At 39.5% G+C, this 25,346-nt stretch overlaps 1 protein-coding gene across 1 annotated transcript in view; it reads left to right on the forward strand.

Moving 5' to 3' along the window:
• The window catches only part of NKAIN2 (sodium/potassium transporting ATPase interacting 2), a 506,767-nt gene that overhangs the window by 463,078 nt on the left and 18,343 nt on the right, over positions 1 to 25,346 (forward strand). Inside the window, exon 5 of the mRNA XM_056488624.1 lies at positions 16,866 to 16,926. Within this exon, the coding sequence (XP_056344599.1) occupies positions 16,866 to 16,926 (61 nt within the window). The remainder of the gene's footprint in view (positions 1 to 16,865; positions 16,927 to 25,346) is intronic.

A 25,346-nucleotide genomic window follows, 5' to 3' on the forward strand; every position in this document is an offset into this window, starting at 1 on the left:
GATGCTCTGCTATGACACAGCCATTTGACAGTACAGCAACAGTAAACTAAGTGCAAAACCTCGCTCTGCTGGGCTGTAACACAGGCAGCATTGTTTCAGACACTTTGAATGGGAAAAGTAACACCTCAAAGAAGATGGCATTGCCTCAGAGCTGTAAATCTCTACCACTGTGGAGTCACAGGAGTCTGAGTGAAGTACTGTGCATGGCCCCTGTGCTTTAGCTAGAGCTACACCAAAACAGTGCTGTCAAAAGCCAGTCTACAAAATTTGGACTGGAAGCCAGAGATTGGCCCTTGTCCCTTTCCTATTTAGCAACATAGCCATATCCAGAGTATCTTTCCCTGTATCATTAATTGTTCAGGTCCCAGGAATGTGCTCTGCTTTAGGAGCAATATTTCCAGTTCTGCAGTGTTTCTGCATTGTAAGTGTGGCCCTGTTCCATTGGACACTTGATTTAGGCAACTGTACAGCTTCCTGTCATTGCTGGCTCTGCAGTTGACTTCTTTTAATAAGTTTCATGAAGGCTGCTTGCTGGCAAGGGAGGGCTCCACCAGCCGTGGGCTGCCCCAGTGTCCTTGTAGCCTTGAAGTTTCTGCACCTGATCATTTCATGAGAGAGGAAATGTCTGGCACTGTGGTTGTATGGGCATCAGCAGAGAGGAGCTGTGTTTGCCTCAGGCAAGCTCCTGCCAGCAGTACAATGTCTATTTTGAAATTTTGTCCCTCTGCACATTTCATACTAATCCACAGCCCTCTGTAGAATAGGCAAGTCAGAAATAATGAGCTCCATAAAAAATGAAAAATTAAAAAAAAAAAAGGAAGTGAAAGAGTGAGTTAGGGTGTCATATTTCCTCAGTTTTCTCTTTGACCTATTCCCAAGTGCTCCTTACCTTCTTTAACTTCTCTGCATTTTGTTTTGGATGTATATTTTAAGATACTACTGTCTTCTTTTCTGAAAACTCACATATAGTTCCTGACATAAGTGCTGAAGCTTTAGAGGTGTGCTTTCTTTCCTCATATTTCCATATTAAATATAAAGCTGAGATCTGGAACAAGCTGGTTAGCCCTCTCCTGAGATTCCTTGGATTTAATTCAGCACTTATATAAATAGCAATGTAAATTACATATCTAATGAATTAGATGTTGTAATAATGGTGTAATATGCACTGTGCTACTTATTACTGAATCTGCAAATTGAAGTTAATTTACTCAAGAAGAAAAAAGTAAAAGAAATCATAATACAGTTGAGGGTAATTGTACTCCACTGTACCAAAATGAGCTAGATACTAATTACAAATATTTTACTATCACTACAAGTTTCTCTGTTATTCTTCCACTAAAGCCGTGCTCATTTTCCCCAATTTTCAGAATTAATTTCTTTCACAAATATTCCTATATACTAAAATCCTTACATACTAATATTATGTACACCTATTATAGTGGAAAACCATGAAGACAGAGGAAAATGCTGCAGTTACCTAGTCTGACTTCCTACATAGCACAGGGCATAGAGATTCCCTGAATTAATTGCTGTCTTAAGTTAAAAAACATTTAATATTGATATTAAAGTGTCCCACATTTGAAAGCTCACCACAGTTCTTGTGAAAATTTACCTTTAACTTGTCTAGCTTTCAGTCTAAATGCTTACAATGCAGTTATCTGAAAAAGTACATCAACCTGTCATCAGGAATATTTCACTAGCTGGTTTTATGATAACAATTTCTTTTGAGTAGCCAAACTGCTCTGTCTCCTCCCCCTAGCCCTCTAATCACTCGCAGAGCTCTTTTCTGAACCTTCTCCATTGTTTCAAAATCCTTCCTTGAGTGTGAATTTAAAGAATAATTTGAAATAATTTGAAAACTACACATACTTTAGTATAGTACTTTAGTTAAGTACAGACAAAATGTAGCATCCTTGTTTGGAGTTAGAGTTCCCTTTTAAATAACCACAGAGCACACAATCTGTTGAGTAAGGGAACATTGCTGTCTGACCATCCAGGAGCCAGTCTGTGCTCTCTTGCCCCAGACTCTGGCCCCACAGAGCTTAACCTGCAGCTTACACTGCAGCTCCACTCCAAGCCAAAGGCACTAAGAGTATTCCCAACATCTCTGTTAACTGGGAATCCACATTCTAATTCTAGTGCTAATTATGCACTATGAACCACGGGTCTGGAGTCACTACTCCACAGACAACCCATCTGTGAGACAGGCTTTCCTGCCTCTGTGTGTTCAGACACTTTATTTGCTTGTAATTGCAGTATCAAGATGTCCAGATTGCTGTGAAGGAGTGGCAGTTCTGCAGTCTGCATATTCTAAATTCAGTCGGTTTTTAAGATTGTTGTAGGCATGTAGAAACTCTGAACCTCTTACTTTATTCTGCTAGAATGGGCTTAATTCAAATAATCAGGCTTCATCTTCTAGAAGCTGAAGCTAGGGAACAATGGGGTTTCTTTCCCAGACATGAAACAGAACAGACACCTCTGGAGAGATTCATCCAAACCTCTTTTGGAGAATTTAGATCCCTGAAACAGGTGGGAACTTTTGTTCCTTCTATAGCTTCCAGATTCTCCAGTGACTACAAAGGAAAGCTTAGTTGGCATTTGTTTTCACATTTATGGGGAAAAAAATGAGGATAATTATATTTGTCACCAAGTATTCTTGAGGTGAAAACTTCAGAAGCTGCAGGGCAAGTAAAACTTGAAGGCAAAACACTAGTTCTGACATTTTTATCATGGCCATTCTCCTATGCCACAAACAGTGAAGCAGCAAGCAAGAATTTTTGGCTCTTAGAAGAAATATCAGTGTATTGGTATTCCATTACTCTCTCACTAAGCACGGGGATTGCCTTGATACTACATTGTTCATTTTGGAAAACTGAATAATCCATGACAAAGATGGTCTAACTGGAAAGTATTTCAAAGTTGAGATGGCTACCACAGTCATTACATTCAAACAAAGTTACTCTAAGGTTAGCTGTAAATGCTACTGCTAATTCAACATTACAGTGTACTTGTGACACCTTTCCATCTTTATTTGTACACCTGCATACAGGTGTACTTGTTTACATCTTTTCATGTGTGATATAGTGGCTGACTAGGGGAAAACAGAGTTGATGGAAATAGCACAAGAAGCCAGTAGATGGCTAATAGAAACTATAAGGCCATATTTTTGTTTCTTGACAGCAGGAAACAGACTAGTTGACATATGGAAGACAAAAGACATTTTATTAGAATATAGAATCTCCCCATGATAGCACAGTATCAGTGTGAAGGAGCCATAAATAATGAAAGCATGCAAAAGGGTGCATGTGAAAGATGCAAAAGATGATTCTAAATTGATTGAAAAAATATTGTTATCAGTATTGGAAGTCTGCCTGGTTGAAGCAGCAACAAGGACAATGAAGACAACTGCAGTACTTAGTGGGCTCAATAAGAGCTCAAGATCAAGTAAATCGATATAAGAATGATGAAAAAAAAAATATGCCATCATCAGGACCTTTAGATTTGGCAGAGAAATGCAATGACCTAAAAAGAATTTGGAAGGATATCTCCAAAAGAACACAGAAGAGTTTTAGGATGACTCTGTCAGATTTGAGTCAGGTGGATGAGGGATCATTATCCAGATTTTGTGTTGAAGTTGAATGAGATGGCTGGGCCGAAAATGATCAGCATGAGAATCCAAAGGATCCCAAGGCAGGCTTTTGTGCTTCATGCCATCCTCCAGATAAAATAGACATCTTCATGAATTATGCAACTAATGTGTCACTGAATACCAGTAGGGCTTCACATCTGTTTGCTGCCCACTTCTATAAAGTTTTCCTTCGTGTCTACATTGCTGCATGCTAAAGACCACTGTGAAATTCAGAGGCAAGCACCTACTAATTAGGCACCTATTAAGCATGAAGTTTAACACCTTGTTGTGGAATTATGTCTTCACTGACAATTTTGCAGAGTTTTCAAGAGAAACTTGTGAGCACACAGACTTTCTGGGCACATAAGCAGCCACCTGCCTCTGCAAATCTCATTTCCATTGCAGAGGAACAGCAGGCCTCTGCAAATCTGAACAAAGGACTGTGAAGTTTGTAAAAGAAAGATCTCCATTCTCACCAACCCAGACTGAGCTCACACTTATCTCCTCCTTCCTTATGCCAAAGTTTGCACAGGAAAAAATATCTGGATACACATGCTAAGCAGGAGCTGTGCTTGTCCCCCAGTAATTAAAGCAAAGGGACCAAGACCATCAGATTAGAGCTCTTATCTAAACTTGTCATGTAGACACTACTTGCAATGCTTTTGGAAACTGAATGTTTCTGCCCTAATGAATTTTCTACATGAAGTCTGTTGGCAATTTCAACTTAATTTTAGCCCATTTCTTTAGTATTATTAATGTATTTGATAGGTTTCTGTTTTTTGGGAAACAGAGACCTGCTGATTGGATTTATATCTACTCTGGTTCATAGGCAGCCAAACAAAGGAACTATTTTATATATTTTGGTAGCACATTCATATGGCAAACCTTGCAAATCTTTTATCTCTAATAAGGCCTGCTGCCACTCCAGCTCCTGTTCACTGAGCTTTTGGCTGCTGTTTCTTTTGTCTTGGCATAAAATATTTGGGGGGTTTTCAGACTCTGTTTTCCTCCATTTTCTATAACTCTAAATTTATTTTGCAATGTCTCTGACCTTCCACTGGACTTGCATACCTAATGTGTTATACCTGTGTTCATGCTGCAATCTTATGTTCCTGTAGTTTCATGATGTCTTGCCCACTAATACTATTATTAATTTTCCAAGAACATCCAAGTATCTTCTTGAGTATTCAAAAGATAGTACTAGTGTTCTACTGCCCTAATGTGAAAAACTAAATAAATCTGAGTTTATGAAATGTAGGACATCTGTAAAAAGAGCCTTGAAAAAGATAAGGTGATTTTAAATCTTAGATCAAACAATATATTAATGCATATATTCAGAATTTCAATAAACATCTTGTTGATGTGCACAGCATTTAACAAATTAATAAAGCATAATATGGGGTTGGATCTAGTGAAAAATTTTTGCCTTCACTGTGAAGATTCCAGAGTTTATTCACCTATTAGATAGGTTTACTAATAGATGCTATGATTTAATTTAATTTTACTTAAATTTATGAGGACAAAAAACAACTGTCACTTTTCATTTACCGCTATCAAATAGGGTGAAATGCATGCCTAATATGTTGTATATAAAAGATAAAATTTTGTCAAAAGCTCTCAAATCCCACTAACAAAAATCATCACATACTTCCCCTAAAGGTCATCAGTGAGCTCCTAGGTCCCTTGGTCAACTTAAAAATGAGGTTTCTATGTCAGATTTACTTTCTGTAAATTATTTTTCCATTTTGCCCAAAAGGATGCTGAGAGTAAATAGTCAGTGAAGACACTTAGCTTTGTCTATTTTGTAAAGCAGGATGGTTTCACAAATTAATATCCTAGCTAAATAGTGAAGTAATTCCCTAGCTGTTGACCTGATAATCACATAATCTTTCTAAATAAGTAACTTCCTAACCCATGAGTTACGATGATGTGGAATGTTTTCATGAGCTAGCAAACTACATATCTAAAGACAGGGGCAAACTGAGTGTCTCTTGTAGACCAGTAGATGGTTCCAGATGTCCATGATTCTCTGAGATGAAGCTGGGAGCCATGAGACAGTATGGACATATCTCCTAATTCCTAATGTTCCTTGCTCATACATTCTTTCATTGGGCACCAGTGAATAATGAAGGGTAGGTCAGGATGCCTGTGTGCACTTGAGTACCTGGTTCCTTTTTCCATCTGTGCTGGCACTCTTCTTTCCCCTCTGACAACATACTCTAAGCAGCTCTCCAGTGCATTATACTGCAAATAATGCCTCTCTTCTTCCTTTGCCACATTCTCCTGATGTTTCCTAGTAGATACAACTCTGCTGCTCATGCATCTTGATATTTGAAAAATGGAAAACATCTCAGATTAAAGCTCTTGAATTGGAAACATGACTAGAACTGGCCTGTGACAACAGAAGTTCTTTTCCTTCTTTTGAGAAGTCTAACTCAACTTTATGCACACTTTCCCTAAAACTCTTTCATTAACTTCTAAAGATTTCAATACAATTTTTTCCACTTATTTTGGATATATAAGAAACCAGGGGGCAGAAGACCCCTCACTAAAAGTGACAGTTTGGCTTTACCCTATATTTATTGTTGCTGTGCAGCTACACAGCTCAGCAGTCTGCAAAGATGGCTGTGCAAGCTGGATCTCATTGCACAGTGCTGTGTTCTCTCATGTCTCTTCCATTAAATTATCCTTCTACCCTTTATTCTGCCAAGTCAATACAACCAAATGAACTATTTCTCAATTCTGGCAATGAACTGGTAATGTAAAGGAACCAAATACCTAAAAATAATTTCTTCTCTAACCCTCAATAGGAAATAATATTGTCTATCATTTTTCAAAGACTTGGTGCATCTGTTCAAGTCAACACCAAATTTCTGTCTACTAAATATATATCTTTGACAGAAAATTGCAAAAGAAGTGATGCCATAAACAGTTGGAATACATAAATTAAATACAAACAACATTAAAACCAAAGCATTAACACATTGCTGATATTCTGCACAGAGTATTGTTGTAGATAAATAACAACATAGAATAGTATATGTAGCTGTAGCACTTTTCATGCCTTCCATGCAAGAACTGAAACCAAAACTCATGATGCTCACTGGAACTTTGCAGTGCCCAGGCAAAACAGGGACCTTTATCTCAATGTTACAGATCTGGTGAGGAGAAAAAAAAAAAAAAAAAAAAAAAAAAAAAAAAGGACTAAAATGTGACTGGATTGCATTGTTTTGATATTCATGTTAGGGAACTGCATCACAGAAGCAGAGCATTTTCAGGGACAAAGAAACACAGCTGCTGTACCAGCATGGTGGCTACTTGTGTGCAGTTGTCAAAGCAGAAGGAAAAGGTCTGTGGCTTTTGCTCTCACTTCATGCAGTCCATTGCCAGTGTGCAGGCTCGATGGAAACTGGCCTTCTCTGTTAGTCAGAAGCTTTCTCTCACCTCTCCTGCTGGGGCCAAGGCAACCTAATCTGCCACTAGATGGGCTGCCCTGAGTGACCCATGCCTGGAGCAGGTGACAGAGCAGCAGCCTGCACCACATGTGGGTTAAAGAAAACACAAAACTCACATTTTTCATAGAGACTAGCATGTTGAAGTGCTGCTGCCACTTGTGCTCTTCCTACCAAGCAGCTTCTGCATCAGCATGTTAAACAGCCTGTTACTGAATCCTAGGGAAGAGATGTGTGCTGTGTTACTGAGAGCCACACAGCTCTTCAGAGCTTCAAGGTGGTGATCACTGACTTAGAGAGAAATGTGCCCAGTTCAGACGAAGCATTTATTTTTAAATGGGCATCTGATGTCTGTCGATGGCAGAGGTCTAATTCAGACTTCCTTGATCACCATGGCTGGCACACTCCCAGGTACTGCATTATATTAACAAGGTTCATAAGCTGTCAGAGATATAGCTCATCCACTTAACTCTCTGCAACGAGGCACAGGCTCTGAGGACATGGCCTTTCCGAGAATGTTCTCTCTTTGTAATTCGTCATTCCCCCGAAATGCCTCATGTGATATGATGTTACTGGAATCTTCAGCTAAAAGGTTCAATGTTTTTTCGGTCACACATATTGCAGAATGTATTCATACGTATTCTGCCACTCTAGGCTGTGACTGGGATCTCTGCCATCAAACTATTTCGGTTTGGAGCAAGGAGATCACTATTTTTCATGCTGAATAAACAAGAGAGTGATCCCCTGCCCTTAAGCAGAAGGTCTGTAAGGGGAAAGGTGCCTTTGACCACAGAATTCAATCTGTCATTCTGCTTGGAGCCTCTAAAGCGTACTCTCTCTTTGTACCAGCCTAGGCTGCATGGTGTGATATTCATTTAAACTCTCCGGTGGTTCTCCTTTTGCAGAAAGGGTTTTCACAAAGCGCTTTGGCATTTGCTTTTTGAAGCCTGCTTAGCTGATTTTGCTGAATGGAAAAGGTAGCCCTGAACCATATCTTTTATTATAGTTTTCAAAGGTGGAAAAAGCCTGCAGTAGGCTAATGCTGAGAGGAAAAATAGCCCTGAAACATTAGCTGAGTTCAGTTACTTTAAACATAGACACCACAGGAAGAGGTTTTATTGACTTTGAAACCCCCCTGACACTTGATGCTGTTATATTGTGCACCTGGAGCAAAATGCTTGTGCTAAGCAATGCATTTGCTAGATGTGTGGTTCCTAAGGAGATGGAATGATGTGAAGCACCCTATGCACACTGCTTTGAACTTTCAGTGAGATACCTCTATTTCTTTACTCCAGAGCATAAGGCTTATGGTAGTTATTTGGTTAAGATAAGCTCATTCTTCCTCACCTTCCTTACATGCATTTCCAGAGACAGGGTGTCTTGTCAAGTAACCCACCTTTCCATATTGTTCACTGGCACAAACAGCCAGAGGGCTCAGGCACAGCCTCCACCTGACAGTCACCTTCCTGGCAAAGTGATCTGTCAATCCCCTCCTGTTAGTCCACAATCCCCACTGAGCTTCTGAATAATTATTACTGTATTTTGATAATCCATCAGCATTCAGGTTTCATAAGTTCAAGCCCTATTCCTCTTGATCACACTCTCTAGAGCTGTTCCTATGAATGCCTTATTTGTTTTTCTTTCTGTATGTTAAAGTAATGAGCCTGACTATCAGGCTGCTGAAGGGCTGCTTCAGCTGAGCCGTGCACTTTGCATACCGTGCATCCATCTGCCTTGTCAGCACCACCATCACCAGCTGTTGTAGGAACACTTTGATCAGAGCATTATTAGGCTACTACAACATGACCACCACCATGGAGTCAGTGCAGTGCAAAAGCTGTCATGTTTCATGAAGTTTCCTGACCCTGTGACCATCATCAGAGGCTTCAAATAAACAGCAATTCATCACAGGGAAAATAAATATCACCACAGAGTCAGCTGTTACTGAAAAAGTCCCTTACCTCTGATGAAATGTTCTGGCTCTTTTCATTTATGTGACAGCAATGATCTAATTTAATCTAACGTGATGAGGGAGAAGAGAAAATTACCTGTGCTTCCTTTCTGAACTTTTACTCCATACAGTGTTCATGGTTGGCCACAGTCCTGAGAAACTGGCAGACACAATATATTATTCTCCTTCTCATCTTCTACTTACTGTCTTCTGAATGTTTCTCTTTCCCACATCCAAGAGCCTGGTGTTCACACTCAAAGCATTGAAATTTATTTGCCATATGGATGCCTCAACATGGAGGGATGAATTTTCACTGAACAGAAACACTCATATGTGTTTGTTTATCAGAAATTCAGAGCTCTCCTGTACCATCAAAATATTTTCCCCTGTACAATCTGCACACATTTTATATATGATTTTTTTTTTACTGCTCCTCAAAAGAGTGAGTAGCATTGATAATCAACTGTCTCTTCTAACAGAGTTCAATTTAAAATGCTAGACATTCATTTGGTGGGCAGCAAGGAGTCTGTGGCTTTGTTAGATCTGCAGCATAAAGAACCAATTTTTCTTATCCTAATCCTATGGCTGTCTGAAAAAGGTGACACACAGTTGCACATAATGATAAGAAAAGCTACTGCTGCCAAAGGCAGTAAGATACCAAAGCCAGATGATTAAACCATTCCAAAGCTTTCCCAGAAGACAAGAGGAGGCAAAGGTCCAAATTTTTTTCATCATGCTATAAAACCTTCAGAGCAAAGCCCACATAGAGACATATACATTTTCACTTTAATAACCCATTCTTACAATTTACAGAAAAAAAATGGGGTGATGCATGTTTTAAAACCTTTCACTTTAGTTTTTTGTTTGTTTAAGCTTCATTCTTTGTTGGGGTTTTTTTGTTGCCAAGAGGACAACGGCAGTTTTGCTTAAAAACAAACAGGATTGTTTTTCACAATCTGCACTGCTCTAATGGATAAATAACTTCTATGTGAAGAGCAGGCACCACAACACACATTTGAACCCTGTACAATCAAAACTCTGTTCTTAAAATGACAAGTTGGGATACAGAGCTATGAGAGGAAACAGAGCAATAGACTTTTCTGTCTTCAGGACTTCCCATACACTTGGATTGGATGAAATTAACAAAAATATGTAACCAAATATTTTCTCTGATCGCAATGAAGTCAGAAAATGTAAATTGTGGACAATTCCACAAAAGCAGAAAAATAAAAAATTTAAGTTTCTCCAGGTTTAACTTATTTTTGGCATCACTAATGCCTTCAACCTGTACTGAGCAGTGTACATTTGATCTGTGTACCTGCTGAATGCAGGTGGAGAATTTGTTCCTGGCTTCTCAGACCCATCCTTGCTCCAAGCTGTCACCTGGGGATCTGCACAGGTGAGCCCACTGTCACCTCCCCTCTGTGCCTGCCTCAGCTTCTTGAGGGAATACAGCAGAATCCTGGCTGGGCCATTGCACCTGTGGGAGCAAGAATGTGAAGTTCAGGGCTAAGCCTGCATCTACAAGATACTCCACAGTGCAGTTAACACAGAGGTCAGCAGTAAGTGATCCCCAGTTCTACCTCATGTGAACTGTGTTTTAGGTTACCTTTCAAGTCAGAGACAGGAAAAAAGGACATTCGACTCTTTAGCCATGAGATGAAATCATGTGGTTATCAAAAGCATAAATCACTCTGAAATATCTAGGAAGAGCGAAGATTTGTAGAAAGCTTTAGGTCAAAACTGCAGAAAATTTTCACTAAAGTTTAAACTTTCTGGAAATTTGGGTTGAGCCAAATGTCTGTAATACAGCTACAAAACAGGTAAGTATCTCTTGCTTTCTGCTGTTGATAAAGGTTTGCACTGCTCTTTTGTGACAAACTACAGTGCTGTGGTTCTCTGTGCCCCTGTAGTCTCTTCAAATCATCAGGTGCAGGAGCTTGCCAGGGAAGATGCTCAGGGAGCCCTGAACAAGATAGAACCACTCTCAAGTGCCCAGCAGCATTTCAAACAAAACCTTCCTAGCAGATCTTCACAGGGACCTTCAAATGCTTATACAAAAGGAAACCTTCAGAAAACTGAAGAGGCCATGAGAAATAAAGGAAGATTTTATGTTATGCACCTTCTAGACAGCTGATATAAAAAAGATTATGATGCACTAGTTGAAATAAATGCAATTTTTGTCGTACTTCTCTTTTCCAGTGTGCCTAGACCTACCTGAATTTATAATTCATGGTTTTTCTGTGTCTGCTAAAAAAACAAAACAAAACAAAAAACCAAAAAAATCCACAACCAAAACCTTTGGGGCTGAGTTTTTAGCTCAAGACAGGAAAGAAAAATAATTTAATGACGACACAGGCTAAGAAATTATCATTTTAGCTTGCATTTAAATTTGATAAGTGCCCACTAGATATTATTGTAGACATGTCAGTTTGACATTAGCTCTTTCAAGTAATTATTTTATTGCACAGAATAAAGCTACTTGACCATAGTAATGAAATATTCTTTCTGGATAGCACATGGATAGCTAATTCTGTAAAAGAATGACACCAAGGCCACACAGCCTACCTTCTCTATCAGGAATCTTCCTCATACCAATAGTTTTCCTCTTCACTCCTTTTATGATGAAAGAGAGTTAAACTTGGAGGAATGACAGGGTTTTCATAATGTGAAATGTAAGCACAAATAAAAGCATACCTCAACAGAGTAGTTTCCATGGAACACAGCTTGAGTTTTATATTAAACTCCAGCAATGATGTTCACTCACTGATGCAGCACTGCTGAAGGCAGTGAAATCATGCTTGAAAGGGTTTTTGCAGGGGGCAGCTTTAGAACCCCCATGACACCGACTTAAATCTACAGATATTGAGAGAAAGGTCTCAGCCTCACCTTTCCTGCTAAATAATGAGTATGATTCTTCTGAGAATCAATACACTGAAAGCTTTCTAGACAGCAATTCTCCAGTTCTTCAGTTGCTCATAATGTGTGTGTGTGTGTATATATATATATATAGAGCAATATATCTCCAGACTCCAAAAATCCATTTTAAAGAAACATTGCCCCTTAAATGAACAGCACTACAAAGATTTTATGTGTGCAGACCACTGTAAGCCTAAGAAATACAATTAATTTGCACATAGCTGGACATGTAACATCACAGCTTTGCAATATAGCATTGCCAGGGCTGGAATTACACCCGTGTATTTCTGCCATATGATTGCTTGAACTAGCCCATATTTTGCTTAGGTCTTAAAAGCAGAGTGTTCATAGACACCTGCAAAAACTTAATAATGAAAAGTAAATGCACAAGCCTCAGCTGTTTCAGAAGATACTGAAATATTTTTCCATAGGGAAACTCAGTAGGTTTGTGTTTTTTAAGTCTAAGGTCCATTTCCCTAGAACAAGTATGGTTATAGAATAAAAAGGTGAATTAAATGAAACCTTGGTATGTATTATTTCCACAACACTTAACTCATTAATCCTCATCTCAAGCCTCCTCCTCACCACCCTATCCCAATCAGATCCCCTTTTAGTTTTTGTTTCCTCCTTGCAGTCACTCTTTTGTTCCAAGTTCCCTGCTTAATAAACATAACTTTTAGTAATTATCTATATAGATATTGCTTTAGAAGAGGGAAGTGTGAGGGCCTAGACCAGCAATTATGGTGTCTTATATGATAGCCTTTTTCCCAAATCTTGTGCTCTTTGCAGTGTATAAAAACATTCATCTCCATAAAAGAAGTGAGAAAAAAATAGCAAGATGAGGATTTTGATCAATACTGATTCTGATTAAGTTTGATCACAGCACTTGACATTTTGAGCAAGTCTGGAAGCACACTCACAGAGACTCAGGATCCGCCAAGAGTCCTCAGCAGTGTAATGGAACATTGTTGACTTAGGTGGGAATATTCTGTCTACATTTTTATTTGCCTTATATGGCTATGATAAGGCAATAAAATGCATTAACTTCATTTTGCAGTTAATCTTGTTACCAAAGCTTCAGTTTTGCTGTTTTATTGCTGATTTATTTTAGGCTTTTCCTGTCTTCTTTTTTATCTTGACGGAAGGAAAATGTTTTTATCAGCATACTTATAAATTTAAAAAAGAAAAAGAATATTAACTGTTTGAGACCATTGTTTATAAAATTAAGGTCATCAGATGCTGTCAAAGTACACCCAGGGAGCTGGTGCAGGCATGGATAATGTGTCACTTTTAGAAAGAGCAATATTCATTTATACTCTCATATGGACATATCAGGGAAAGTTGTAAACAGCAGATTTTTTCAAGGTGCAGAAAATGAGGTTCATAAAAACATGCATTCACTAATCACTCTATGTATAAATGAGCAGGAATGTTGTTAATGATTCCTTCTTCTCTAGAGGCCCATACTACAGCATTAAAATGTGAGTGGGACAGATGTAGACACCTAATCTTGATAGGTCTGGGATCCAGAAATTATCTTCTGCTCATTGCACCTATTTCTTTTTATCACTGCATGGTTAATAAAAAACAAAGCTCAGTTAATTAAAAAGACACAGATAGGGATGCAAAGCAACAAGATTTTTCAAGCTTACTTTCTCAGTTTTAAACTGATTTTCTGAGACAGACAGGCTCCTTCTCTTCTTTATCTCTGAGGACTCATTTCCCTCCTTCTGTAAGACAAAAATCTTTTGGAGCTACTGAATCAGGAAGACTCTTCTCTGTGTAATTATCACACTGCACTGAGCACTGCTGTGTTTGAAAACTTCTCAGGAATATATTAAGCAATGTGACTAACTTCTATCATTTGCTTTGGTTTAGTTTCTTCTCTCTTATATTCTTCTCCGGGGTGAGGAGTGTATTCAGTGTTTTGTTTGGATTTATTGGGGGTTTTGGGGGTATTTTTTGTGATAAAAAGGTATATTGTGATGTGCTTTTGTTAGAGAGAAAAGGTTAGAGAAGTGCATCTTGCACTATAACAAAGGTGGTAAATTTTGGGAGACCTCTCCATCCATGTGGAAATTAAAAATTTTAGTTGACTGAAGTCCCCAAGAAATCTCTGCTGTCTCCATAGATGAGCTGTACCCTTCTTATGGGGATTCCTGGTCCACAGGGGAGGAAATGTTCCTGATCTCTGTCTTGGGGATCTCTGCAGTCACCATGGGCTCAGGTCATTGAGTAACATCTAAGTGAAAACTGCCACTTTTGGTTCTGAGCTTCAGCTCACAGTGTGTGCCCACTGCTGCTGATGCAATTACAAGATAAATCTTGAATGGCTGTCACTATATCAGAACAGACAGATTGAAAAAAAAAAAAAAAAAAAAAAAAAAAAAAAGAAAGAAATAAAAACATGAGATTCAAATAAGAAAAAAACTATTATGTTTACCAAGCAAAGGGTTGATAAATGTGGGAGCAAGGGAGGTTTCTTTCATGAACTCTGATTATCTCATGGGAAAAAACCTTGACATTCCTACTTAGATCAGAACCATTTGAGCTTTAAGGCATTCTTTTAATCAACAAGCTCATCTGATGAAATGCTGTAGGATTTGCTTATATATCAAAGGAGTTCCCTAGAGATTTAAGCGATGTAACTGAATGCAATTAAAAGATCAGTTGTAAACACCATTTGTGATACAGTTTGTTTGCTGTGCCTTGTGAGATAAATTCAGTTAGTAACACATGAACTTGTGGTGGTTTACAAGACAGTAAAGTATTGAACTGTAGTGCAAGAAAAGGATTACCATAGGAGCCTGTTAGAGATACAACTATTCAGCTATCTTGGGTCTGATGGTCTGTAAAAAGAGAACACAGAAACTATTAAGCCAAGGTTCACATCCAAGAATGGAATCATTTATGAACAACCTTTCTGGGCCTAATTCATTGCTGAATTACACCTCAAGTAATGTCATTGAAGTCAATGAGGTCATGCAGGGCATAAGTCACTGGAGCAAATTAGCCCTCTGTCTTGAAGCCAAGAAACTAAAGGGAAGAGTGATCCAATAAAGGAGAGATGAAATGCTGACATTAGCTGAATGCCACTTCTTGGTACAGTGCGTTCTTTGTGTCCAGCAGTGAATATTTCATCCTTCCCAGGTGTAAAATCTTCCCAGCAGCACTGCAGCTTTATAATAAGTGACAAAATTAATGGTTTAGTTCCATTGTAATGCATCTTCTGGGCTTCCAACAGGAATTTAAACTGTGAGCAGACAACACTTATGCTGCCATCAGTGTCATCTCCCAATCAAGTCTTGATCTCTCCAGGAAAGCCTTGAGACTCATTTTTTTTTTTTTTCCCTTTGCCATCTCTTATTAGAAGATAGCATTTGTGGTTATAGGTAGCTTTCTACATAGAAAAGTGACAGAAATTCCAGGAATATCTGTGTAAGAGCTGGAATAAACTAGGCATAGTAACTGCCTCAGGTATGAAGGCACTATGAAATGGAATGGATTTGCATTTAATTTATACATGGGTAATACTAAGGGCTCTAAGAACCCACAGTATTGCAGTGATTGTACATATGCCTTGGATTAATGAAAAAAAAAAAAACAATTTTCACTAACCAGCATTCGTAATATATGGTCTCTCAAATTTCACTTCTTCCACTGTCCAAGCCTCTGATTACTCAAACTGAGGTTAAGACCATCATCTCCCTCAGCAGGAGATTATGGGTTTTGTACCATTCACAGAGAGCTCAGACCTGGCTGAAGCCTCTAGGCATGTTTGTTATCCATATACAGAACAAATTCCCAAAGTGTACAGATGGGTTTGCAGCTCATGGAAATATCTCTGTGAGGTGGCCTGTGCAGGATAACACATTTTGGCAGCAAGGTCACTTTTCACTGCACAGAGATCAAAAAACTGGAATTCTTTTGACACCCTACCATGCAAACTTCAGTGATGAGCTAAAGGATGAAAAATTATTTACTGTAATCTAGTAGATAAAACTCTCCAGACCTACATGTAAGCAAAGTCGTGTAAAGCAGGCAATGTGTGACACATGTTGCTACTCCAGAATTTGTTCTTCTGCTTCTGGTTCTAAGTTAGCAACAACAGAACTTGTTATAGGGACCAGCAGCTGACTCACCTGATGCTTGGCCTGTTGCATGTGTGATATTGGCCATTTATTCTTTTTTTATTTTCATTATTTTCAGGTGGTACTTCAATAACTACTCCAGATTTTCATTTTCTTTAAATCCCATTGCTTCTGTTTACAATTCAATTCTGGGCATGCTCTGCAGAGAGGATTGAAGGGAACAAGATACAAATTTGCCAGCTGCTGTGTGAGATGATGATGTAAATACTTCCAGGGCTATCCAAAGTGACTTGTCATGAGGCTTGGGGACTATTCCAGATATGGGAACAAGTTCCATTAATCCACAGCCCTAATTTCAACTGATAAAGTATCATTATAAAGCTGGTTTACAAGTGCATTGAATTTGCCCTTGATTTAGTTGGCACAGTTCTGATTTTTAAAAAAGTTCTGCTAGAGGTCCAGCTTTTGCTGGATAGCAAATCTGATTTTGACAGAAATATTTACATTCCCAGTAGCTAAAAGCTCATCCATCCAAATACCCATTCACTTTTCTATTTTTTTGATTATCAAAAAGTCAACTGGGTATTGGAAAAATTTTGATCATGTTTTGGAATTTTTATTGAAGGATGTGTTTTTCAAACAAAATGCAGAATTCCCCTATTTCTAATTAAAATTATTAAACTGTTGTGGAGAATTACCTTTACCTCATCAAAGAAAGTCTGTTGAATTTTGTTATTTCTGTTTCTGTAGTCTCTTTTCTAAAGCCATCTCTTGTTTCTCCATGGTATCAGTCTCACATCTAACACTATTACATTTTGTTTCAGCTGGCAGGCTTCATCTATGCCTGTTATGTTGTGAAGTGTATTACTGAAGAAGAGGACAGCTGTAAGTACTAAAGTTTTATTACATACAAAATAATATTTTTTTTTTTAAATCACCCCTCCACTATGCTGGCTCTAAATGACTTCAACTTAAGTGCCTTATTATACTGTAGCCAGATCAAGATTTCTGTCCATCCTTCTTGGTCTAAAATCTGGCAATGTCTGAGAGACAAAAGAGTCATGAAATACTGATTTATAATTACATACACCTTTCTTCTGGGAAGATCATTGCAACTCTTTATCTCACAATTTAGCTTAAGACACAAAACAAGTTTGTTTAAAAAAAACAAAACAAAACAAAACAAAAAAACTTCTAAGTAGTAAACACAAGATTTTTTTCCTTGCTCCAGGCTGTTATTAACTATTTTCAAAGTAATTGCTTACAACTGGAGTTATTTTGTGTTGGCATGTATGTTGTCTTGCAAAAGTACTTCTAGCATAAAAATAGCTTCAGATCATTGCAGGACGTTCATTTATGAGAGGTGAAACAGTAGAGCTCTTCTTTGCTCCTGCTGCTCCCAGGGTACAATTACATGAAGTGAAATGATTTCATATAGATGTAGGTTTGTGTTTCTTCTGCTTATTTGTATCAATAGAATCCTGTCCAGCAAAATTTGCTCTTATTGCATGCTGTAGAATCAAGCCATTTCCTTTTTTTCCCTCTACTCCAACCTGGATTTTTTTTTAAAGGACCATTGCAGCTTTTCAGTACATCTTGGGATTCATACTAAAGCACTTTAGAAACAAGTATCAGAACTGCATGTAACTTTGATATAATATACATGAATCCTAGGGAGAGCTCTGCAACAGGAAGCAAAAGGGTTTTTATTTGATTGAGAGCACTGCTAGGGCTGGCAGGGGTTCCTTTGTGTGTTCTCCTGCGTGGAAAATAGCTCCAACCCTATAATCTATTGGCAATACAGTGTGACTGTGAGCCATCAAGGGGAGATTTAATGATGAAATCAAACCACCACACTTTGGAGGTCGTTTTGACTATGCTCATTTCAGTTGTCTTTGTGTTTCTGTGCAAGTGAGGAAGGTATAAAGAGTACAAAGGGTTTGGGACAGCTGTGTGGAGCAGAGGAATGTCTCACACAGACATTTCTGTTTAGGAAAGTACCCAGTCATATGTACTTTCTCCTGCTTTCCCATTAAGTGCATCCATTATCCACAGAGCTGGAGGAGAGTTATTCCTTGTCCCTCAAAATGAAATCCCATTCAATACTGTTCTGCCCTCTCTTCTAAGGGTTTTAAATATTTTTTCACTATTCTGTAATGCTTTAGGGCATGATATAAGTAAAAAGCGAGGAAGGGACCTAAGACTTGGCTCACCAATCAAGCACAGAAGTCAGAGCACAGTTGAGAGATTTCTCCCATGGTTGATAAAGTGGCATTCCTGGCAGCAAAGTGCCATGGCCAATATGGTATTGTTTTCTTCTCTCTGTAGCAAGAGCTCCCTGTTGTTCAGCAGCCACAGATTGTCATGCTTCTTTGAACATTTTCTTGCCATCACCTTGACTATTTTGTCATTGTTTTTGTAATTTAGATTTCATTATTACTTTGTTCATACACTCCAGCCAGGTCTCCTTGTCCAGTCAAAGAGCATCTCACCCATCTGCCAGCACCTCTCTGAGGCACCAAGGTGAATCCCCACCCAGTGCAATGAAGCCAGCAGAAGCTCAGGTGCTGCAGCTTTCCCTCTGCTGAGGTTTGGAAGCTTGGCTGGCAAAAAAGAGAAAGAGAACTTCTGTGGCTGAGTTCTGCCAACAGTTTAATAATGCTCAGATTGGATCTGACCCCTCAAGGTATCATAAAATTAAAACAGCTTTAGTTTTTATTGAGAAGCCTCATGAAGTAACAAGTAAGAATGATTCTAGTTCTCTCTCTGCTCAGATATCCACTCTGCCATGTACCAAGTGTTCACTGTGACAGCCTGGGCCTGCAGTCTGGCCCTGCTGAGGTTTAATTTAAAATTATTTTATTTTCTTAGATACATTTTCTCACCTTTTCCACCCCTTTTGGCAACACATCCATCTATTGTGCTCTTATGAGAGGTGTATCCCTTATGGATCTCATGTTGTTTAGTGTTTGTACTCCAGAGGGAGATGCCTAAGCTTGACTTGCTCCATATAATCACAGATGAGGTCATCTCATACAGACCAAGTGAATGCTAAGGAGAAAACCTTTCAGGAAAAGAGGACTATGTCCCAGATTCATTACTAGAGCTTCCTGTATGAAGTCTTTGATCTGAGATAGCTCCAGGTCTCCTAGGGGTTTTTCTCTTTCTATAGGCTCTTCTTCCACTTTTCCAGTTCCTCACCCCTTCATGTTGCTGTGGAGCAAACTCTGTGACAGAGGGATGAAGGTGCCACTCCTACTCATGGTGTACTCCCTCCTGAGCTGCTGAGCATCTGGCATAGGAGAAAAAATCTTCACTGTGCTACCCCCAACCCCTGCCTAAAATCCACACCTGATAAGGACTGAGGCCAGGCTTCTGTTTCAAAGAAGTTTGGCAGCTGGTGTTCTCTGTGTGCTAGCAAAGTGTCAGCTGTGAAAGATCCTCTGGTAAAAACAGTCACCAGAAAGCAACCACCTCACTACCCTGCTTTCCCAGCACCAAAGTAGTCTGGGTGGGTCTTCTTACCCACCTCTGTATCCACAGACATCACAGGAGAAATCTAGATCTCTGGCTTTCAGGATCACTATAAAAATGGGATGCCTTACAGGCAAATAGAGAGACCATAAGGGTAAACATATTGGCTCATACTGAAGTGTCATTTAGCCACAAGTCCTTTCTGATGAGACAGAAGTCTTTTGCTTTTCACAATGGACAAAGTGAACACCCAAACACTCAATTCCATTTCTTCTGCTTTGCTAATGGGCCATGGGAACAACAGCAGTCCGAAAGAGAAGCAAAAGAGGCAGAAACATTGAACCTGGCAGTACTGAGCAGCCAAGCATGAGACTGGAGAAAAAGCCATGCAGTGTCCAAGAGCCAAACATGGGCATGTTCCAGATTTTAACCAGATGAAGATATTGACACTGCTCAGGAGTGCAGAAGCTGTCTCATCTTCTGTTGGCACAGAGCCTCAACTGTAGAAACACAGTCAAGTTGCTCTTAAGCTGCTTCAGCTGAATTAGCTTTGCTTTCAGAGTAATTGGAACAAGCTGAAAGAATTACTATTTCTCCATTCTTTATGCAGATTTTATTAAGAGAACAAATGAGTTAGGGTAGAATTAAGCAAACATTTCACTAAGATTAATCTGCTCTAACCTCACTAGAGGATTAGGAATGGAACAATACAGTGATCAAATCATGGTCATAACTAGGACTGAATCAGCAAGTCTAGAGGTTTTAATTACTCACACACCAAATAAATCCAGCTGCAGGCCCCTTAAATCAAAGCTCAAGTCTGTGCTACCTTTCATAAGAACAATGTGCTTTGGGTTAATTCTGCACTAAGGATTAAAGAGGAAGTTGTTTTCTCCCCTGCTACAGTCCCAGAAGGGCTCTGACACCGAGTGCACCAAACTGCAGCACCCATGTCCAAGGGGCAGACAAGAGCACTTTTCCATGGATGCTTCTCAGTGGAGCTCTGCCACTCCCAAACATTTTCCCTGTGGCTGCATAGGAATGAGGAACTCTGAAGGCTGGAGTGCCTCAGGTCTTTTTCTGTGAAAGACAAAGGAGGATGGGAGCCCAGCAGCACAGCTGCCAGCTCCAAGCTCTCCTCTCCACCACTGCCATTGGAATGCCTAAGCCATTGCCATTCATACCTCATTAGCATTATTAGCTGCAGCAATTAAAAATAAAACATGAAAATGTCAGCAACAGCCATAACTTGGAGGCATTCAATGACTGTGAACTTATTGGAGTTCCTCATTTTTCTCACAAAATCATGTTAGGCCTGCATTTTTCAAAGGCCAAACATTATTTTTAATAACATAGAAATGTTCATTTAATGTGCATTTGCTTACTAGCAATTTGGCTCCCTGCTATATAAGCTGCTACTGCCTTACTAAAAGAAAATTCAATGCATTTCTGAAAACTTCATTAACTATATAGACATTTTGTGGAAAACACTGGAATATAAGTAGTCAAGCAGCATCCTCCCAGGGCTTTTTATCTCTAAGCAATTAAGAAAAAAACCTGGGTTACTGAAATGGAAATTCTGCACTCACCTTGCAGGTTCTGTTGAGGGTAAGGAGATTTGCTTGTTATTAGAGGGACAGCTTAGACTAGGAATGAAGCCCAGCTAGGAGAAAATCTCTAATTTAGTCCATGTCTCAGAGTAAAATCCTAACCTAGAAGGCTCTCTTGCTGACCCAGAGAGGGAGCAGAAATAGCATTTACTGGCTATTAGGCAATGGCAAGGCAATCAGAGAACAAACACAGCCCCTCTGAATGTTCCCTTGTGTACCATGAGGTACAACCTTTGCACCATCTAATGCTAACAGAGATCCAACCTGCACATACACTGTCTTCTTTTCTCCTGGCATTGTTTCCAGCTAAACTGCAAAAGAAATTGCAACTTTGTCTGGAAGATTTTTACTGTGTATTGCGTGGAACTCTGCTATTGGGGATGTTCTGGCACAGAAGTAAAGCTCTATATAACCCTTTAAAATTATTTCACTCCTCCTCCTCCAATTAAAATTTGGATTAAAGATTCCATTTGAATTACTGAAAATATTCAGCAAGACAGCAATACCCTAGATAGGAAATGTCTTCTGGTGAGCAATACAGTATTATGTGCCAATAAACTTGGTGCCAAACAATAATTTACTCTGGGATCCTAGGCCTGACCTCAGAAGTACAAAAGTGATTTCAAAGATTTTCTTTTAAAAGATGATATTAAATTCATTATATGTGAGAGATGTGAAGTTTTAACATGCATATGGAATAGATAGAAAAACATTTGCTTTTTATCTCTGTTACAGGCAGCCTTCCACCTTTGGGCAGGTTGTTTAACCTCTCCATACTTCTGTTTCCCATATTTAAAATGGGAAATAATGACAGGGACAAACTCACAGGCGTGTTGCTTCATAACTTTGAGCTTCTGGGATGAAAGGCACTATTGAAGTGCAGAATATGCTCAGGTATTGCTTTATTTCTGTGCCAAATGCTTTGCACAATCTGCTTAGCGAGACCTAACAGAGAAATAATACCTCAGCTTCCATCCCTGCTTCAAAAAATCTCTAAAACAAAGAGAAACTGGTAGCAAACATTCGAGTATTAATTCTGCTTCTTTGTTTCCATCCCAAGTGTGTGGTTCCCAGAAATTCTTGACAGTAATTTGCTGTTTGTGGACATCCTTAGCCTTGAGAGGACTAGCTGTATTTCATTTCCCAAAGTGGTCTTTTCTTCCTGAAAGTGTCCAACTATGTTTGAACCCAGAAAGGTTTTATGAAACAGCTTGCTGAGAGAAGGAGATCTGATACCTCAGCTATACACTTTGTTAGTTTTGGACCTACCATTTCTATAGTACATCCTGAGTCTCTCTCTGGAAAACACCAGTGATTCCATATTCACCTTTCCCAGGCTGTCACAGGTGGCATCCATCTCACACTCCTACAGCCACATGTAAGCAGGCCTGCAGCTTAAAGGGACAATCAAGATGTTCACCACAGTCATTGGAGGCAGGGATGTGACTCCAAAGAGCAATCTGCCCTGTCTGTGGTGGGCTTCCCTCTCATGACAGGGGTATCACTGCTCTAACTTGTTTGGCTGGTGCTAAGGACAGCCTAGAGAGCCCGCAGAGCCAGCACAGCAACAAATAATAACAGGAACAAATAAAAGCCAATATTTAAAACACATTTGTTCTCCAAACTGTTGAACAGGTCATTGTGAACGGCAGTGCAAAGAATATGCTACAAATTTGAAGCTTCAGCTTGTTTTTTCTCAGCTGCACTCTTCAATTTACAGCCTGCAGCTGAATTAGAAGCTTTTTCCATTTACTTGTTTCATTGAGTGTGGTGACTGCTACATGAACTAAGAAAACCAGAGGGAGGAAAATGGGATGCCTTTGGCTGTCAGGATGCTGATAGAAGTGTGGAGGGAGAGAAGCATTTGAAATCCCAAGGTGCTACTTCATGTTTGTCATCCTAAGGACAGCTGCCTTGGAGAGCCATGGTGCCACCAGGAACACTTAGGAAATTCCCTGAGACGCCTGTACAACATCCATCTTTTGCACACATCAATAGCTGGTTCCTGTGTTATTATTTCCAGTCATGTCCTGTCTTGGAGGGGGCCCCTCACAGAGCAGAAGGCTGGTGTTGAGCATCTCATTCTCCTCAGCACAGAGCACAGGCAATCTTTGTCCCCTGGGCTGTGCTCGCTGCTTCCATGGCACAGGCTGAAAATGTCTGAGCTGCAGAGAGCGAGGCTGAAGCACAGGGGAACACGTTTATGGCAGGAAGATATGACAAGTGAAACCAGCTACCTTTGAGATGCAAATAGACCCGAGCAGTCCAAGGTGTCACAGGGCTTGGCAGACATAGCACAGCCTGCTCTGTCATCATTTGGCACAGCACTGCAGAGAGAAACAAACTTAAAAGCTCTGAGGAGGTGCAGTTTGTTTAAATAATAGCTAGTAATTAGTCTGAAGACAAAATCAGTGATGGCATTTTATAATTACAATTAATTTAAAGGTTAATTTCCTTTGGTGCTAAAATCTTATTTAAAACATTTACCAGGAAGGGAAATTAGGATGTTACTATCTAGATGCATAGAATGCTTCTGGGAATCCATGCCTATTATCACTAGAAAATTAGGTTAGACTCAAAGTGGGAATTTCAATTCATTTTAGTGTATAATAGATGGTGGTCAGGGCCTTGAGTCAGAAGGGTTGCTTAGGGTAGACTGCATGATTTGCATTTTCTTTGTTTGTGGGATTAATTGCAAATGTTTCCAACAAAAGGGCTGGGTTTATACATGAACAAGCTTGACATGAAAAGAAAATTGGTTATGGATTGCTACCTTCGTAACTAATGAAGTTGATGTTCAAGGAATCCCTAGGAGACAGGGTTGTGGTATGAAACAAATATATAAATAAAATCACACAAGGGAAAATGGTGGCATTGCTGGCTTCATCTATGATAATTTCTTTTCTCCCTCGCTTGTCTTCCCTGCCACTCCCCTTGCATCCATCACCACCTCCTGTGGGGATTGTCAACCCCAAGTTTAAAAATGTCTAAATAACATAATATAAAGCTTGAAGGAAGTAACATGCAGCAGCTGATCACAATGCAATACTGTTTAATAAAATCAAGGCATTTTAACAGCCAGAAAAATATATTTACCTTGCATAATTATTTTGAACTAGAGACCACACAATTTTTATCTGTTCAAGAATGACATTGCAGAAGTTGGAAACAGATCCGCACATGTCAAAAGGGAATGAACTGCTAACATCTGTTTTGTTGAAGAAAGATACATTTCCTACCAAACCATTATGAAAATATTACTCATCATTAATGATTTGTTTCAGGACAGGAGCACAAAGGCACTCAGACCATGAAACAATGTCCCAGGCAGTTGTGTCAAGCTGGTAGCAGAAAGGAGGTAGTAACTAGGGATGGTTCTGAAAAAAAGGCTGCAGATCATTTGAAGAGATGCTCTGGTTGTTGATGCAGCTGAATAGGGTGTGGTCTTCCTGGACATAGAAATGTTTTGACACTGAAAATAGAAAAAGCTCATATTCAAAATCAGGAAAAAAATAGCAAAATCTGAAACTCCCCACAAGCTGAAAATTGCATGAAAAATACATTCAGGCATGTTTTGTTCTGATGCTGGTGAAAGACTCCATTTCAACATCAGTCCTTTCCTGCCATTTGCACTGAACATGGAGGGCTGTCTTTGAAAGGAGATGGGGAGCATCCAATGGGGAGCATCTCCTCCTTCATCCCTGAGGCAGAGAGGCAGCTTGGATCCCAAAGAGGAACAACCTGCAGGTGTCCATGTGGGGCTGCTCCCCACCCTGGTGTCCCACCTTTGAGGGCAGCTGGCTGCCTTCTTAGGGTTTCAGCCAAAATTAGTGGGTGGAGCATGGCAGGTCCTGGCCATCCAAGTTCCCTCCAGCCTGACAGATAGCAGTCTCTTCGAGAGGAAAGGTGATGAGCTGCTGTGGGTGGACCAGACTAATTACTTCCAGTGGCCCTGAGAAGGACACCTGCCCACAGCCTCACTGTCCTTCCTGCTGTGACAGTCAGAGTGAGCTCCTTGCAGTTTCCTACATGCCATGAACAAATTATTTTTATCAGCATGACTCCTGTTAAAGTTTTCCTTATTGCTTTTCCTTCCAAATATCTAGATAGGTCTTCATTAGCATTGGATTGTTAACTTTCATAGATTTGGGCCTTAATTCTCCACTTTGTTGCACCTACTAATGACTCTTTTTCTAATTTATTAGTGTGGCAGTCACACTT

This window comes from Oenanthe melanoleuca, chromosome 3 (assembly GCF_029582105.1).
Source record: "Oenanthe melanoleuca isolate GR-GAL-2019-014 chromosome 3, OMel1.0, whole genome shotgun sequence".
In the NCBI taxonomy this organism is placed as follows: Eukaryota; Metazoa; Chordata; class Aves; order Passeriformes; family Muscicapidae; genus Oenanthe; species Oenanthe melanoleuca.